The sequence below is a fragment of the Ambystoma mexicanum genome, chromosome 8 (genome assembly GCF_040938575.1).
Source record: "Ambystoma mexicanum isolate Mex_15411 chromosome 8, UKY_AmexF1_1, whole genome shotgun sequence".
NCBI lineage: Eukaryota > Metazoa > Chordata > Amphibia > Caudata > Ambystomatidae > Ambystoma > Ambystoma mexicanum.
The window spans coordinates 59,276,724-59,294,115 of NC_090929.1; the positions used below are offsets into that span (position 1 = coordinate 59,276,724).

Sequence of the window (17,392 nt, forward strand, 5' to 3'; positions counted from 1 at the left end):
TCTCCTGAAGCCAGAGACCAATACCAAACACCCTGCCAACCCAACCCCCACCCAAGAACCGCCCATATCTGGTGTCCTACCTCCCACACTGTCTTGCCACCCATCTCCCAGAGCAAGAAACCAATGGCCAGCACTGTGCCACTCCAACCCCCACCCAAGCACCGCCCATATCTGGTGCCCTACCTCCCACACTGTCTTGCCACCCATCACCCAGAGTAAGAAACCAATACCAATGACTGTGCCACCCCAACCCCCACCCAAGCACCGGCCATATCTGGTGTCCTACCACCAACAATGTCTTGCCACTCATCCCCCAGAGCAAGAAACCAATACCAAGCACCCTGCCACCCCAACCCTCACCCAAGCACCGGCCATATCTTGTGTCCTACCTCCCACACTGCCTTGCCACCCATCTCCCAGAGCAAGAAACCAATACCAAGCACCCTGCAACCCCCAACCAAGCACCATCCATATCTTGTGTCCTATCTCCCACACTGTCTTGCCACCCATCTCCCAGAGCAAGAAACCAATACCAAGCACCCTGCAACCCCCACCTAAGCACCGTCCATATCTTGTGTCCTACCTCCCACACTGTCTTGCCTACCCATCCCCCACAGCAAAAAGCCAATACCAAGCACCATATCACCCCAACCCCCACCCAAGCACCGGCCATATCTGGTGTCCTACCTCCCACACTGTCTTGCCTACCCATCCCCCACAGAAAGAATCCAATACAAAGCACCCTGCAACCCCAACCCCCACCCAAGCACCGGCCATATCTTATGTCCTACCTCCCACACTGTCTTGCCACCGATCTCCCAGAGCAAGAAACCAATACCAAGCACCCTGCAACCCCCAACCAAGCACCGGCCATATCTGGTGTCCTACCTCCCACACTGTCTTGCCACACATCCCCCAGAACAAAAAAACGATACCAAGCACCCTGCCCCTCCAACCCCCACTCAAGCACCGCCCATATCTGGTGTCCTATCCCCCCACACTGTCTTGCCACATATCCCCTAGAGCAAGAAACCAATACCAAGCAACCTGCCACCCCAATCCCCACCCAAGCGCCGGCCATATCTGGTGTCCTACCTCCCACACTGTCTTGCCACCTATCTCCCAGAGCAATAAACCAATACCAAGCACCCTTCCAGCCCAAACCCCACCCAAGCACCACCCATATCTGGTGTCTTACCTCACACACTGTCTTACCACCCATCCCCCAGAGCAAGAAATCAATACCAAGTACCCTGCCACCCCAACCCCCACCCAAGCACCACCCATATCTGGTGTCTTGCCTCCCACACTGTCTTGCCACCCATCTCCCAGAGCCAGAAACCAATACCAAGCACCCTGCACCCCAAACCCCTCCCAAGCACCGCCCATATCTGGTGTCCTACCTCTCACACTGCCTTGCCACGCACCTATCAAAGCAAGAAACCAATACCAAGCACTGTGCCACCCCAACCCCCACCCAAGCACCGGCCATATCTGGTGTCCTACCTCCCACACTGTCTTGCCTACCCATCTCCCGAAGCAATAAACCAATACCAAGGACCCTGCCACCCCAATCCCTACCCAAGCACCGGCAATATCTGGTGTCCTACCTCCCAAAATGTCTTGCCACACATCCCCCAGAGCAAGAAACCAACACCAATACCCTGCCACCCCCACCCAAGCACCGTCCATATCTTATTTCCTACCTCCCACACTGTCTTGCCACCCATCTTCTGAAGCAAGAAACCAATACCAAGCACCCTGCAACCCCCAACCAAGCACCATCCATATCTTGTGTCCTATCTCCCACACTGTCTTGCCACCCATCTCCCAGAGCAAGAAACCAATACCAAGCACCCTGCAACCCCCACCTAAGCACCGTCCATATCTTGTGTCCTACCTCCCACACTGTCTTGCCTACCCATCCCCCACAGCAAAAAGCCAATACCAAGCACCATGTCACCCCAACCCCCACCCAAGCACCGGCCATATCTGGTGTCCTACCTCCCACACTGTCTTGCCTACCCATCCCCCACAGAAAGAATCCAATACAAAGCACCCTGCAACCCCAACCCCCACCCAAGCACCGGCCATATCTTATGTCCTACCTCCCACACTGTCTTGCCACCGATCTCCCAGAGCAAGAAACCAATACCAAGCACCCTGCAACCCCCAACCAAGCACCGGCCATATCTGGTGTCCTACCTCCCACACTGTCTTGCCACACATCCCCCAGAACAAAAAAACGATACCAAGCACCCTGCCCCTCCAACCCCCACTCAAGCACCGCCCATATCTGGTGTCCTATCCCCCCACACTGTCTTGCCACATATCCCCTAGAGCAAGAAACCAATACCAAGCAACCTGCCACCCCAATCCCCACCCAAGCGCCGGCCATATCTGGTGTCCTACCTCCCACACTGTCTTGCCACCTATCTCCCAGAGCAATAAACCAATACCAAGCACCCTTCCAGCCCAAACCCCACCCAAGCACCACCCATATCTGGTGTCTTACCTCACACACTGTCTTACCACCCATCCCCCAGAGCAAGAAATCAATACCAAGTACCCTGCCACCCCAACCCCCACCCAAGCACCACCCATATCTGGTGTCTTGCCTCCCACACTGTCTTGCCACCCATCTCCCAGAGCCAGAAACCAATACCAAGCACCCTGCACCCCAAACCCCTCCCAAGCACCGCCCATATCTGGTGTCCTACCTCTCACACTGCCTTGCCACGCACCTATCAAAGCAAGAAACCAATACCAAGCACTGTGCCACCCCAACCCCCACCCAAGCACCGGCCATATCTGGTGTCCTACCTCCCACACTGTCTTGCCTACCCATCTCCCGAAGCAATAAACCAATACCAAGGACCCTGCCACCCCAATCCCTACCCAAGCACCGGCAATATCTGGTGTCCTACCTCCCAAAATGTCTTGCCACACATCCCCCAGAGCAAGAAACCAACACCAATACCCTGCCACCCCCACCCAAGCACCGTCCATATCTTATTTCCTACCTCCCACACTGTCTTGCCACCCATCTTCTGAAGCAAGAAACCAATACCAAGCACCCTGCAACCCCCAACCAAGCACCATCCATATCTTGTGTCCTATCTCCCACACTGTCTTGCCACCCATCTCCCAGAGCAAGAAACCAATACCAAGCACCCTGCAACCCCCACCTAAGCACCGTCCATATCTTGTGTCCTACCTCCCACACTGTCTTGCCTACCCATCCCCCACAGCAAAAAGCCAATACCAAGCACCATGTCACCCCAACCCCCACCCAAGCACCGGCCATATCTGGTGTTCTACCTCCCACACTGTCTTGCCTACCCATCCCCCACAGAAAGAATCCAATACAAAGCACCCTGCAACCCCAACCCCCACCCAAGCACCGGCCATATCTTATGTCCTACCTCCCACACTGTCTTGCCACCGATCTCCCAGAGCAAGAAACCAATACCAAGCACCCTGCAACCCCCAACCAAGCACCGGCCATATCTGGTGTCCTACCTCCCACACTGTCTTGCCACACATCCCCCAGAACAAAAAAACGATACCAAGCACCCTGCCCCTCCAACCCCCACTCAAGCACCGCCCATATCTGGTGCCCTATCCCCCCACACTGTCTTGCCACATATCCCCTAGAGCAAGAAACCAATAGCAAGCAACCTGCCACCCCAATCCCCACCCAAGCGCCGGCCATATCTGGTGTCCTACCTCCCACACTGTCTTGCCACCTATCTCCCAGAGCAATAAACCAATACCAAGCACCCTGCCAGCCCAAACCCCACCCAAGCACCACCCATATCTGGTGTCCTACCTCACACACTGTCTTACCACCCATCCCCCAGAGCAAGAAATGAATACCAAGTACCCTGCCACCCCAACCCCCACCCAAGCACCACCCATATCTGGTGTCTTGCCTCCCACACTGTCTTGCCACCCATCTCCCAGAGCCAGAAACCAATACCAAGCACCCTGCACCCCAAACCCCTCCCAAGCACCGCCCATATCTGGTGTCCTACCTCTCACACTGCCTTGCCACGCACCTAACAAAGCAAGAAACCAATACCAAGCACCGTGCCACCCCAACCCCCACCCAAGCACCGGCCATATCTGGTGTCCTACCTCCCACACTGTCTTGCCTACCCATCTCCCGAAGCAATAAACCAATACCAAGGACCCTGCCACCCCAATCCCTACCCAAGCACCGGCAATATCTGGTGTCCTACCTCCCAAAATGTCTTGCCACACATCCCCCAGAGCAAGAAACCAACACCAATACCCTGCCACCCCCACCCAAGCACCGTCCATATCTTATTTCCTACCTCCCACACTGTCTTGCCACCCATCTTCTGAAGCAAGAAACCAATACCAAACACTCTGCCACCCCAACCCCCACCCAAGCACTGGCCATATCTGGTGTCCAACCTCCCACAATGTCTTGCCAACCATCAGCCACAGCAAGAAACCAATACCAAGGACCCTGCCACCCCAACCACGACCCCAGAACCACATAAATCTGGTGTCCTACCTCCCACACTGTCTTGCGACCCATCTCCCGAAGCAATAAACCAATACCAAGGACCCTGCCACCCCAACCCCTACCCAAGCACCGCCCCTATCTGTGTCCTACTTCCCACTCTGTCTTGCCTCCCCATCTCCAAGAGCAAGAAACCAATACGAAGCACCCTGCCACCCCAACCCCATCCAAGCACCGACCATATCTGGTGTCCTACCTCCCACACTGTCTTGCCTACCCATCTCCCGAAGCAATAAACCAATACCAAGGACCCTGTCACCCCAACCCCCACCCAAGCACCGGCCATATCTCGTGTCCTACCTCCCACAATGTCTTGCCACCCATCCCCCAGAGCAAGAAACCAATACCAAGCACCCTGCCACCCCCACCCAAGCACCGTCCATATCTAATGTCCTACCTCTCACACTGTCTTGCCACCCATCTCCTGAAGCCAGAGACCAATACCAAACACCCTGCCAACCCAACCCCCACCCAAGAACCGCCTATATCTGGTGTCCTACCTCCCACACTGTCTTGCCACCCATCTCCCAAAGCAAGAAACCAATACCCAGCACTGTGCCACTCCAACCCCCACCCAAGCACCGCCCATATCTGGTGTCCTACCTCCCACACTGTCTTGCCACCCATCACCCAGAGTAAGAAACCAATACCAAGGACTGTGCCACCCCAACCCTCACCCAAGCACCGGCTATATCTGGTGTCCTACCTCCCACAATGTCTTGCCACCCATCCCCCAGAGCAAGAAACCAATACCAAGCACCCTGCCACCCCCACCCAAGCACCGTCCATATCTTATGTCCTACCTCCCACACTGTCTTACCACCCATCTCCTGAAACCAGACTCCAATACCAAACACCCTGCCAACCCAACCCCACCCAAACACTGCCCATGTCTGGTGTCCTACCTCCCACACGGTCTTGACACCCATCTCCCAGAGCAACAAACCAATACCCAGCACTGTGCCACTACAACCCCCACCCAAGCACCGCCCATATCTTGTGTCCTTCCTCCCACAATGTCTTGCCAACCATCATCCACAGCAAGAAACCAATACCAAGGACTGTGCCACCCCAACCCCCACCCAAGCACCACCCATATCTGGTGCCCTACCCCGCACACTGTCTTGCCACTCATCCCCCAGAACAAAAAACCGATACCAAGCACCCTGCCCCTCCAACCCCCACTCAAGCACCGCCCATATCTGGTGTCCTACCCCCCACACTGTCTTGCCACATATCCCCTAGAGCAAGAAACCAATACCAAGCAACCTGCCACCCCAATCCCCACCCAAGCGCCGGCCATATCTGGTGTCCTACCTCCCACACTATCTTGCCACCCATCTCCCAGAGCAATAAACCAATACCAAGCACCCTGCCAGCCCAAACCCCACCCAAGCACCACCCATATCTGGTGTCCTACCTCACACACTGTCTTACCACCCATCCCCCAGAGCAAGAAATCAATACCAAGTACCCTGCCACCCCAACCCCCACCCAAGCACCACCCATATCTGGTGTCCTGCCTCCCACACTGTCTTGCTACCCATCTCCCAGAGCCGGAAACCAATACCAAGCACCCTGCTCCCCAAACCCCTCCCAAGCACCGCCAATATCTGGTGTCCTACCTCACACACTGCCTTGCCACCCACCTAACAAAGCAAGAAACCAATACCAAGCACCGTGCCACCCCAACCCCCACCCAAGCACCGGCCATATCTGGTGTCCTACCTCCCACACTGTCTTGCCTACCCATCTCCCAAAGCAATAAACCAATACCAAGGACCCTGCCACCCCAATCCCCACCCAAGCACCGGCCATATCTGGTGTCCTACCTCCCAAAATGTCTTGCCACCCATCCCCCAGAGCAAGAAACCAACACCAAGCACCCTGCCACCCCCACCCAAGCACCGTCCATGTCTTATTTCCTACCTCCCACACTGTCTTGCCACCCATCTTCTGAAGCAAGAAACCAATACCAAACACCCTGCCACCCCAACCCCCACCCAAGCACCGGCCATATCTGGTGTCCTACCTCCCACACTGCCTTGCCACCCATCTCCCAGAGCAAGAAACCAATACCAAGCACTGTGCCACCCCAACCCCCACCCAAGCACTGCCCATATCTTGTGTCCAACCTCCCACAATGTATTGCCAACCATCGCCCACAGCAAGAAACCAATACCAAGGACCCTGCCACCCCAACCACGACCCCAGCACCACATAAATCTGGTGTCCTACCTCTCACACTGTCTTGCGACCCATCTCCCGAAGCCAGAAACCAATACCAAGGACCCTGCCACCCCAACCCCCACCCAAGCACCGACCATATCTGGTGTCCTACCTCCCACACTGTCTTGCCTACCCATCTCCCAAAGCAATAAACCAATACCAAGGGCCCTGTAACCCCAACCCCCACCCAAGCACCGGCCATATCTCGTGTCCTACCTCCCACAATGTCTTGCCACCCATCCCCCAGAGCAAGAAACCAATACCAAGCACCCTGCCACCCCCACCCAAGCACCGTCCATATCTAATGTCCTACCTCTCACACTGTCTTGCCACCCATCTTCTGAAGCCAGAGACCAATACCAAACACCCTGCCAACCCAACCCCCACCCAAGAACTGCCCATATCTGGTGTCCTACCTCCCACACTGTCTTGCCACCCATTCCCAGAGCAAGAAACCAATACCCAGCACTGTGCCACTCCAACCCCCACCCAAGCACCGCCCATATCTTGTGTCCTACCTCCCACAATGTCTTGCCACCCATCCCCCAGAGCAAGAAACCAATACCAAGCACCCTGCCACCCCCACCCAAGCACCGTCCATATCTTATGTCCTACCTCCCACACTGTCTTGCCACCCATCTCCTGAAGCCAGAGACCAATACCAAACACCCTGCCAACCCAACCCCACCCAAGCACGGCCCATATCTGGTGTCCTACCTTCCACACGGTCTTGACACCCATCTCCCAGAGCAAGAAACCAATACCCAGCACTGTGCCACTCCAACCCCCACCCAAGCACCGCCCATATCTTGTGTCCTTCCTCCCACAATGTCTTGCCACCCATCACCCAGAGTAAGAGACCAATACCAAGGACTGTGCCACCCCAACCCCCACCCAAGCACCGGCCATATCTGGTGTCCTACCTCCCACAATGTCTTGCCACCCATCCCCCAGAGCAAGAAACCAATACCAAGCACCCTGCCACCCCAACTCCCACCCAAGCACCGTCCATATCTGGTGTCCTTCCTCGCTAGTTCGCACAAGACCTACACCTGGCATCCCAATGTTGGCAGATACAGCACAGTCAGACACTCTGATTTGCCCACAATCGCACATTTAAGAGCTGTACATTTTACCCACTGCAGCACATATCTTCTCAGTTCTAGCTTAGGGAAATGTGCCGTTGTCCTCTATATCTAATTCTCTAAGGATGTCCGTGCAAGGCACCTGCCCCCCTCTTCTAAAATGCCGACTCAGTTGGGCATCGACACTCAGACCCCAAAGGAGTGACGGGTTTTCCCTCATTGACACCGCATTCGTCATGGCATCCTGACTTAAAATGTGCTCGCCACGCCTCTCAGGGTCCCAGGACTCATGCATGTGATTCTACCTCATGGGGTCTGCATACATGTTTCCTAGATATGCCCATGTCACGTGCTGGCCCACAGAGTCAGACTTTCATCATTTCCACCGTGGCCCCTGCCTGTTGTTGCCCTTCATGGCTGCCCCACATTGTATGCCCAGAGGGGGTGCTCCAGTGGAGGAGGATTTCCGCCAGCCCCAGGGTCCTCGCCATTTCAAGGTGTGCACACCAGCCCCTTATCCCCTACAGCCCCCTCCTGGGTTTCCTGGCAAGTGCTTCCTCGGGCTCTGGCTGCATCCAGCTGCCGCTGCCACTCCCCAGCTGCCACCCACATGTCTGTCACAGGCAGGCGCTCCCACAGGTTCCTTCTGCACAGTGCCCACTGTCACACCCCTCACACTGTTCCTCATATGAACTGTGCCAGGTCTAGCTGGCTGCACGTGCCCTGGCATGCACATGTCTCTGCCCAGGCACCACAGGCAGGTACTGGGTGTTCTGTGCTAGGAGTGCCCTGTCCATCACGCCTCCTTGCTGCTTCTGTGGCCATGTGTCAGGCTCCACTGTCACACCCCTCACACTGTTCTTCATATGAACTGTGCCAGGTCTAGCTGGCTGCACGTGCCCTGGCATGCACATGTCTCTGCCCAGGCACCACAGGTAGGTACTGGGTGTTCTGTGCTAGGAGTGCCCTGTCCATCACGCCTCCTTGCTGCTTCTGTGCCCATGTGTCAGGCTCCACTGTCACACCCCTCACACTGTTCCTCATATGAACAGTGCCAGGTCTAGCTGGCTGCACGTGCGCTGGCATGCACATGTCTCTGCCCAGGCACCACAGGCAGGTACTGGGCGTTCTGTGCTAGGAGTGCCCTGTCCATCACGCCTCCTTGCTGCTTCTGTGCCCATGTGTCAGGCTCCACTGTCACACCCCTCACACTGTTCCTCATATGAACGGTGCCAGGTCTAGCTGGCTGCACGTGCCCTGGCATGCACATGTCTCTGCCCAGGAACCAGAGGGAGGCCTGGGTGTTCTGTGCTAGGAGTGCCCTGTCCATCACGCCTTGGTTTTCATGGGTCTTCCATTTCAACGATCTTACTAGGCCCTGTGTCATTCGGATCGTGCAAGTGCAGGGAGAGGAGAAGTGCCAGGGGAGGGAAGTGAGGTCGGGGCAGCGATTGGTCTAAGTGCAGCCGGGACGGCCAGCTATGGGTAGTGCAAAGTGGGCTGGGTGGGTGGGGGGGCTGTGGGGTAACAGCTACAGCCCCTAAGTGCGCAGAGGCCCAGAGGCAGTGCCAGTGCTTTCATGTCGTGCAGGAGCCTGGTGCCCATTTGGTTCAGAGGGTAGATACGTGACCAGTCCGCACAGTGTGTAACGGCACTTTGGACTCACTGCCCCCATGAGCAATAGCGATTTATCGCTACTTTGTGTTTCCCTCAGAACCCCCCTGGAAAGCCCCGCCCTCTTTCACCTCACGTTACTAGGTGTGCTGAGCACGTGTGACCCTTTAGGGTGGTATCTATGTAGCCGCCCTCTCTCTGCTTCACAGCACTCAGGTTTCCTCTTCAGAATGTCCCATCCTCCATTGTTCGTCCCAGACTGTACCTTGCCATGTGCCCCGGGCGCCCTCCTGCTTACAGATCTTTACCCTTTTCTGGCACCCTTGCTCACAACTTAGCTCAGGGTGCAGCTTGGACCCCGGGCATAAGAAGGCGGCGCTAAGGCCTCAGCATAGAAACACTGATTACATGCTTATGCAGTCTGCTTTTCACAGAACGGATTGTGTTTGACGGTCTCCTCACAGTTCCTGCCAACCCGCGTTTCGACCCTCAACTTCAGCTCCTCTTGGATATGCCTCATTGGCAATTCCCACATGTTTAGCCTAAGAATTAATTTTTAAATGAACACCAAGTGATTTATCCCGGTTTATTTTAAGAGGTCTGTGTGATATGCGTATGATAACACTGACATGTGGGAATTGCTAACGTGGCAGATCGAATGTGAAGACCAGGCTTACACAACGCTCGTTTATTTTACCCTTCTCCATTTTCTTTGTGAATCGTGACTTGGCGTTTGGTTTGTACACATACATTTTTTTTGTTACTGGATATCATTCGAAGGAACTCTTTGTATGATGTCTTCTGTTGTATGTTATATGTTATATGTACAATAGCCCTGAGCAAGACCTGAAGTTGAGGGTCGAAACACGTGATAGCAGGAAGTGCACTAATATAGTTGGACTGGACACCATTTAGGCTGTACTACAGGTTAATGTTAGGAGTTGTAATAGGCTGGAACTGTACACGTGTAGTTGTAATTAATGTAATTGTAATAGACAACAATTAGGCTATTCAAAAAGATTCATGGTGGGAATTGTAACGATATTTCTGTATAGAAAAAGTTTTGTGACAACAACATTGTTTAAAAAAAATGCAGATTTGGCAACAGATATAACTTATCTTGAAGGGACCTGGCACATTAGTAATTTTGGAATCACATCTCGCCAATATATGCCTGCTGTTCTAACCTATCAGAGTGCAGCATCATCCAGGGGGGATGTTCCAGTCACCATCCTCGCTTTCGCTGTGTGTAGTGTAGAAGTGTAGAGCGGGCCGCCTAGCTTTAAAAATGGGCTCTCCCATTCCTAGGACAAAAAGGCAAGGGGCGAAATCAGAGGTCAGGCCTTGACACCCTCTTTCCCACATTCCCATCACTCCATCCCTCTTTCTACCACGCCCTACCTCCATCTGCCTCTCTCACGCCCTCCCTTTCTTTCTCATTCTCTTGCCACCTATCTCAGTCTCTTTACTCTTTGTCTCCTCTCCCTTCCTTCTCCCACTTCTCTCCTCTTCTCCCCTTTCCTCCACCACACTCACCTCTCATCTCTCTTACCTTGGTAACTTGTCTTTCTCTCTCTTTCCATCTCTCTCTCCCCTTCTCTCTTTCTCTCTCTCACTTTCGGCCTCTCTCACACATGCAGGCATCCTCTTCCCTCCCCCTACTTCTTTCTCTCTCTCTCTCTCATTCACTCTTTCTTCTGAGCCTCTCCCTTTCCACTGTCTCTCTGTCTCCCTTCTTTCTCTCTCCTTCGCTGTTTCCACGCTCAGTTTCTACAAATCAATCCATTATGTGCAGCCACATCATTTGAAGGAAAACAAATCGCTCTTGAGAAAATAGTTTAGATATAAAAATGATGATAACTTGGAGCGTAAGTGTACAATTTTTCATCAATATGTTGCGGAATGTGAAACTGGCATTGTCACATTTCGGACATGCCATGAGAATGTGCTTTACCCGGGCAGTGTGACACACGGTCTTTCTGTTGAAACTGAAACACCGTTTTCTGGGGCAATGTGAAACTGGCTTAGTAATTCTCTGAGCAATTACTCTCTTAGTAATGATTTGGCACGACGAGGTGCTTAATATGGGAAATGTGAAAGACTCATGCCACTATAAAAACGGGCATGATACGTCTAGTTATTCTCTGAGGGCAATGTGAAACTAGCATGGTCCTTCCCTGAGGGCAATGTGAAACTAGCATGATCATTCCCTGAGTGCAATGTGAAAATAGCATGTTCCATCTCTGGGGGCAAGTGAAACTAGCATGGCCATTCCTTGAGGGCAATGTGAAACTAGCATGGTGCTTCTCTGAGGGCAATGTGAAACTAGCATGGTGCTTCTCTGATGTTAATTTGAAACTAGCATGGTCCTTCTCTGAGGGCAATGTGAAAAGAGCATGGTCCTTCCCTGAGGGCAATGTGAAACTAGCATGGTGCTTCTCTGAGGGCAATGTGAAACTAGCATGGTGCTTCTCTGAGGGCAATGTAAAACCCGCATGGTCCTTCTCTGAGGGCAATGTGAAACTAGCATGGTCCTTCTCTGAGGAAATGTGAAACTAGCCTTGTGCTTCTCTAGGGGCAATGTGAAACTAGCATGGTGCTTCTCTGAGGGCAATGTGAAACTAGCATGGTGCTTCTCTGAGGGCAATGTGAAACTAGCATGGTCCTTCTCTGAGGGCAATGTGAAACTAGCATGGTGCTTCTCTGAGGGCAATGTGAAACAAGCATGGTGCTTCTCTGAGGGCAATGTGAAACTAGCATGATCTGTCTCTAAGGGCAATCTGAAACTAGCATGGTCCTTCCCTGAGGGCAATCTGAAACTAGCATGGTCCTTCCCTGAGGGCAATGTGAAACTAGCATGGTCCTTCCCTGAGGGCAATGTGAAACTAGCATGGTCCTTCCCTGAGGGCAATGTGAAACTAGCATGATCATTCCTTGAGGGCAATGTGAAACTAGCATGGTGCTTCCCTGAGGGCAATGTGAAACTAGCATGGTCCTTTCCCGAGGGCAATCTGAAACCAGCATGGCATGACAATCTTGAACCATCATTACATTTTCTTTTTTCAGGCAATGTGAAACTGGCATGACACTGTTAAAAGTGGTGTGACAGTTCTTTTAGCACTCCGTTGCTTCCTAGTTAGGGTTGAACTATATAAAAACCCTGATACAAATTCAAATATAATGTGATAGTAGCCTAGAGGGGGGTGACATTCGGCATAATTTCCTAAGGGCGCTGCACAATAGGGTAATGTGGCACTTGGCTGCCAATGCAGATATTAGCATGGCAATTCAGAAAGTGGCACATTGGGCAGAACTTCAGTAGATTTGGGAAAACCACAGCATATTTGAGCAACACCCCAAGCAGAGTCGTGCACTGTGCATATTTGAGCAGACCCAGAGCAAGCGAGAACACTGCGTGGCACTGTATTAATAGCTCCTTCAAAAGGGTAAGAAGCACCCTGCCTTTATTGGCAGAACATATCAAAAGACTATGCAAAAGTTGGCAACTTGCTTTGCTTGCTCACGTGGTCAAATTTGAGGTGGGTGTTTACATCCCCCCAATTTGACAGTTCCCCATCTGCCACCCTTTCATTCATAGCAGTCGTTAATGTCAGAAATATGACCAGCTGCCACTCTGAAGGCCAAGAGTGGGACACTCCGCCCCGAGAGAGAACAGCAGACAGGGCGTGAGTGTGCCACCCTTCAAAGTTGCAATCAGTGAATCTGCCCCTTTGTTTTTGCAGGTGTAAGTGTAACGGGCATGCAAGCGAGTGCGTGGCCAACGCACGCGGCCAGCTGACCTGCAACTGCCAGCACAACACCACTGGTGTGGACTGTGAGCGCTGCCACCCCTTCTACCAGGACCGCCCATGGGCACGTGGCACCTCAGAGACTGCCAATGAGTGTCTTGGTGAGTACTTGTGGACGTGTGGCATGCACAAGGATTGGTGAAACCTTTCTGTGTTTATAAACATCATGCATGCGCCTACATGTGTATGCCAGTGTTCAGGAGTGAGTGAGTGTGTGGGGTCATTTCTAGTGGGGCAGAGTGGGAAATGGAGGCGGAGAAGCAAGGAGTAATGTTTGTACGCCCCCATTTACTGATCTGCCTCATTTCCATCCATGCTCTGACAACATCCTATTCATCACAGAAACATGGCTGGATGACAACTACAAAATCACGCTCCAAAGCTGCCTCTCCACCAACTTCAAATGCCTTCAGGTAAACAGGAAAACAAAAAAGGAGGAGGCCTCTCAATAGCATTCAAAGGATACCTGAAAATAAAAACAGACACACCTCTTAACATCACCAACTGCAAAACCATGGTCCTACACCTATCAGCGAATCCAAAAACAAACATCACATTCATTCTGATGTACAAACCACTGACATACGATGCAACCTTCGTCCACAACTTCATAGAAGCCATCACTAACATGGCCATCAAGCACGAACATCTAATAATCCTGGGGGAATTCAAAATCTAGTTAGAAGAAAAACACGCCAACTCTCAAAACTCACTAATTGGGCACCTAGCAACCATGAAATTACAACAGTTGGTAAAAGGGGCAACACACTCGGCAGGACAGAACCTTGACGCAATCTTCGCCAAGAAAAAACGTATCACCATGGCTCCACCGATGCAAATACTTTGGAGTGACCATCTCATCATTCCATTTGTGATCACACTACCAACTGAAGTCAGCACCCACCCCCTCAAGATCCTAACCACCACAAAAAGAAACTGGAAAACCATCAAAACAAGCAACCTAATGGAACGACTGGAGAAGGCAGACATAGAAGGAAAAGAGGAGCTACTCTACAACTGTTTTGATGATACAATCAAAAACATCGCCCCGGAACAACCATATACCCCCTCAAGAAAAAGAGCAATGGCAAAATGGTTCACCCCACTACTAAGCACCATGAATAAGATCAAGAAGAAGCTGGATTTGGAATGCAGGAAAGAATACAACCAAGATAAGAAAACACAGTTCCAGAAACAAACCCAATTATATATGAAGGAAATTCAAAAGGCAAATAGAAGGCATTATGATGACAGAATCACCAATGCCGCCAACACACAAAAAGACACGTTCAACATCATAAAGGAAATGAGAACCCCACCAGGCAGCGACAACACTCCAACCCCCTCAGAGAAACTATGCGACGACTTGGCAGTCCATTTCAAGAACAAAATCAACGACATCCGACAAATCATACAAAACAGACCAACCAACCCTGACACTCAACAAACCAGACCTGACAAGGAGCCACTGCACAAACTCCAAATCTTCCCGGAAATATCAGCAGAGGCATTCGTCAAGCTGGTAAAACACAGCAAGAAAGCAGGATCACCCATGGATCCCTGCTCCCCTGACATCTACAAATCAATCCTTGCACAAGGAACGCCATCGGAATATTACAGAAACCTAAATCTGTCGCTCACAACAGGAACTGTACCACGATCCTTCAAATCAGCATATATTAAGCCACTTTTAAAAAATCACAAGTGGCGAAGTGGAAGATCTCTCCAACTACAGACCGATTTCAAACATTCCCTACCCGGCAAAACTCCTAGAAACTAACGTATACAAATTAACCCAAGAACACGTAGAAAAACACCACCTGCTGGACCAAGCACAAGTCGATTTCAGACCCACAAGAGGAACAGAATCAGCACTATTATCCATCTGGAATGACCTAAAAACAAACGCAGACTCCAACACAACCTCAGCTCTAATTCTGCTCGACCTCTCCACAGCCTTCAACACAGTAAGCCATGACATCCTAACCAAAAGATTGGAAGATATAGGTATAACGGACATGGCACTACTCTGGATTAAATCATTCCTAGCAGACAGAGCAGAAACCGTATGGATAAAACCCTTCAAATCTATTCCACGAGTTAACGACTGTGGAGTACCACAAGGATCCTCACTATCACCACTATATTTCAATATCTACCAGACTCCAAAACAATCTTCAAAAAAATGCAACATTACATGCTACAACTACGCAGACGACACTCCAATCATTTTCAAAATCGAAGATAATCAGGCCGATCAGTGGGCCCTAATAGAATGTCTAAAAGAAGTCTATGACTGGATGAACTCCAACAACTTGAAAATCAACCCAGGAAAGACAGAAATCATGATCATATCCAAAAACCAAGAGAACAACACCTACATTCCCTGGCCGATGGAAATGGGAAGCGCACCCACATCATCTAAGGTAGTAAAAAATCTGGGAGTCCTAATGGACAAGGCCCTAACCTTAGAACCACAAGTAAACCCAATAATTAAGAAATGCTTTTTCAGCCTTCATACAACAAGAAGAATCCTACCGTTCCTCTCCTTCACCCACAAAACACTGACAATCGTCGCCCTCATCATGTCAAGAATCGACTACGCAAACAGCCTCTACCTCGGGATGTCAGAATACCTCCTGAAGGAATTACAACGCATCCAAAATGCAGCAGCCAGGCTCCTCCTCAAACTATCCAAAAGAGACCACTTCACTTCAGCACTAAAAATACTACATTGGCTCCCAATCAAACATCGTATAACGTTCAAAACAATGTGCATTGCACACAGGGCAATCAGCAGACAGGGAGCAGAATTCTTTCAAAAGAAAATAGCAATCTACAAGTCTACAAGACTCCTCGGATCAAGCAATGAAATCTGCCTGGAACCAAAACCATATGTCAAGAAAAAAAACAGGGGGCTCCTCTTTCTCCCACCTCGCCGCAAAATACTGGAACGACTTCCCGAAAGAAATGAGAAACACTGAAGACCACCTAAAATTTTGAAAACTTCTAAAAACCTGGCTCTTCAACACCTCAGATCCAAACTGAGGCAACTAAACAGTCAAACAGGAAACACAAAGAACAGACTGACAGAATACAGAATGTATGATGGCACAGACAACACCCACAACCTACTAAGGAAAACTCCTACAAGAACAAGAGAGACAACGCTAGGTGGAACAGAACAAAAGCGGCAACCCCATGAGGACAGAAATTGGCTTACATCTTACATGCCCAACACTATCAACAACCTTACCTACTCAGAAAGGACGTAGGGTACGGGAATAGCTCGCAAGCAAATGAATCCAAACTAGGCCACAGCAAAGACAAACTGGGCTAAAGGGGCGGACCGAATACAAAGATGAAAACACGAAAGTAGCTAACTTAGCATAATGACAGAGAGATGAGACGACCTTATCGCGCCGACACCTAAATCACCGAAAGGAAACAACCTTCTCTAAACCATAAAGGAGACGCAATAAAAATATGCATCTCTCCCAACAGCAAAGATAATAACCAACCCAAAAATAAAAATATACTAAAAACCTCACCATTCCTCACATTCCTCTCACACTCTAACCAAACAATACCACACCTCTTAAAACCACAGCAACTACATGCACTTCACCACTTGTGTACGAGCGCGATATAAATAAAATATCATTTCATTTCACATTGCAACAACAACCACTTCACACAGACCCGCCAAACAACAGCACATGACAGACTCAGATCCGAGTAACACACCAATATGCTCGGTGAACGGTGTTAACCGAACTGAAGCTGACAACAGTACTTCATAACTCCCTTGCTCTTCTCCAAACTTTGTCCTACTAACACACCTAACCTACCCTCCTTTTTTTCAGATCTGCCAGAGCTCCAGGGGACCACTCCGGTGGTGATAGTGCGCGGTACAAATATCCTTTAACATTAACATTAACATTAACAACACAAAGGAGGGGCAGGAATCAGAGGTGAGCTCTCCACCCCGCTGTCCTCTTCCATCTTGGGAGTGCATTTCGTTGTACACATGGATGGCATTTTCACGCATGCATAAAACAAATGGATTCCTATGGAGCCCCCTTTGAGAGGTGGCTGAA

The 17,392-nt window shown here is 51.0% G+C and overlaps 1 protein-coding gene across 1 annotated transcript in view; it reads left to right on the forward strand.

Moving 5' to 3' along the window:
- LAMC3 (laminin subunit gamma 3) overlaps positions 1-17,392 on the forward strand; it is a 1,037,231-nt gene that overhangs the window by 246,606 nt on the left and 773,233 nt on the right. Inside the window, exon 4 of the mRNA XM_069609277.1 lies at positions 13,227-13,393. Within this exon, the coding sequence (XP_069465378.1) occupies positions 13,227-13,393 (167 nt within the window). The remainder of the gene's footprint in view (positions 1-13,226; positions 13,394-17,392) is intronic.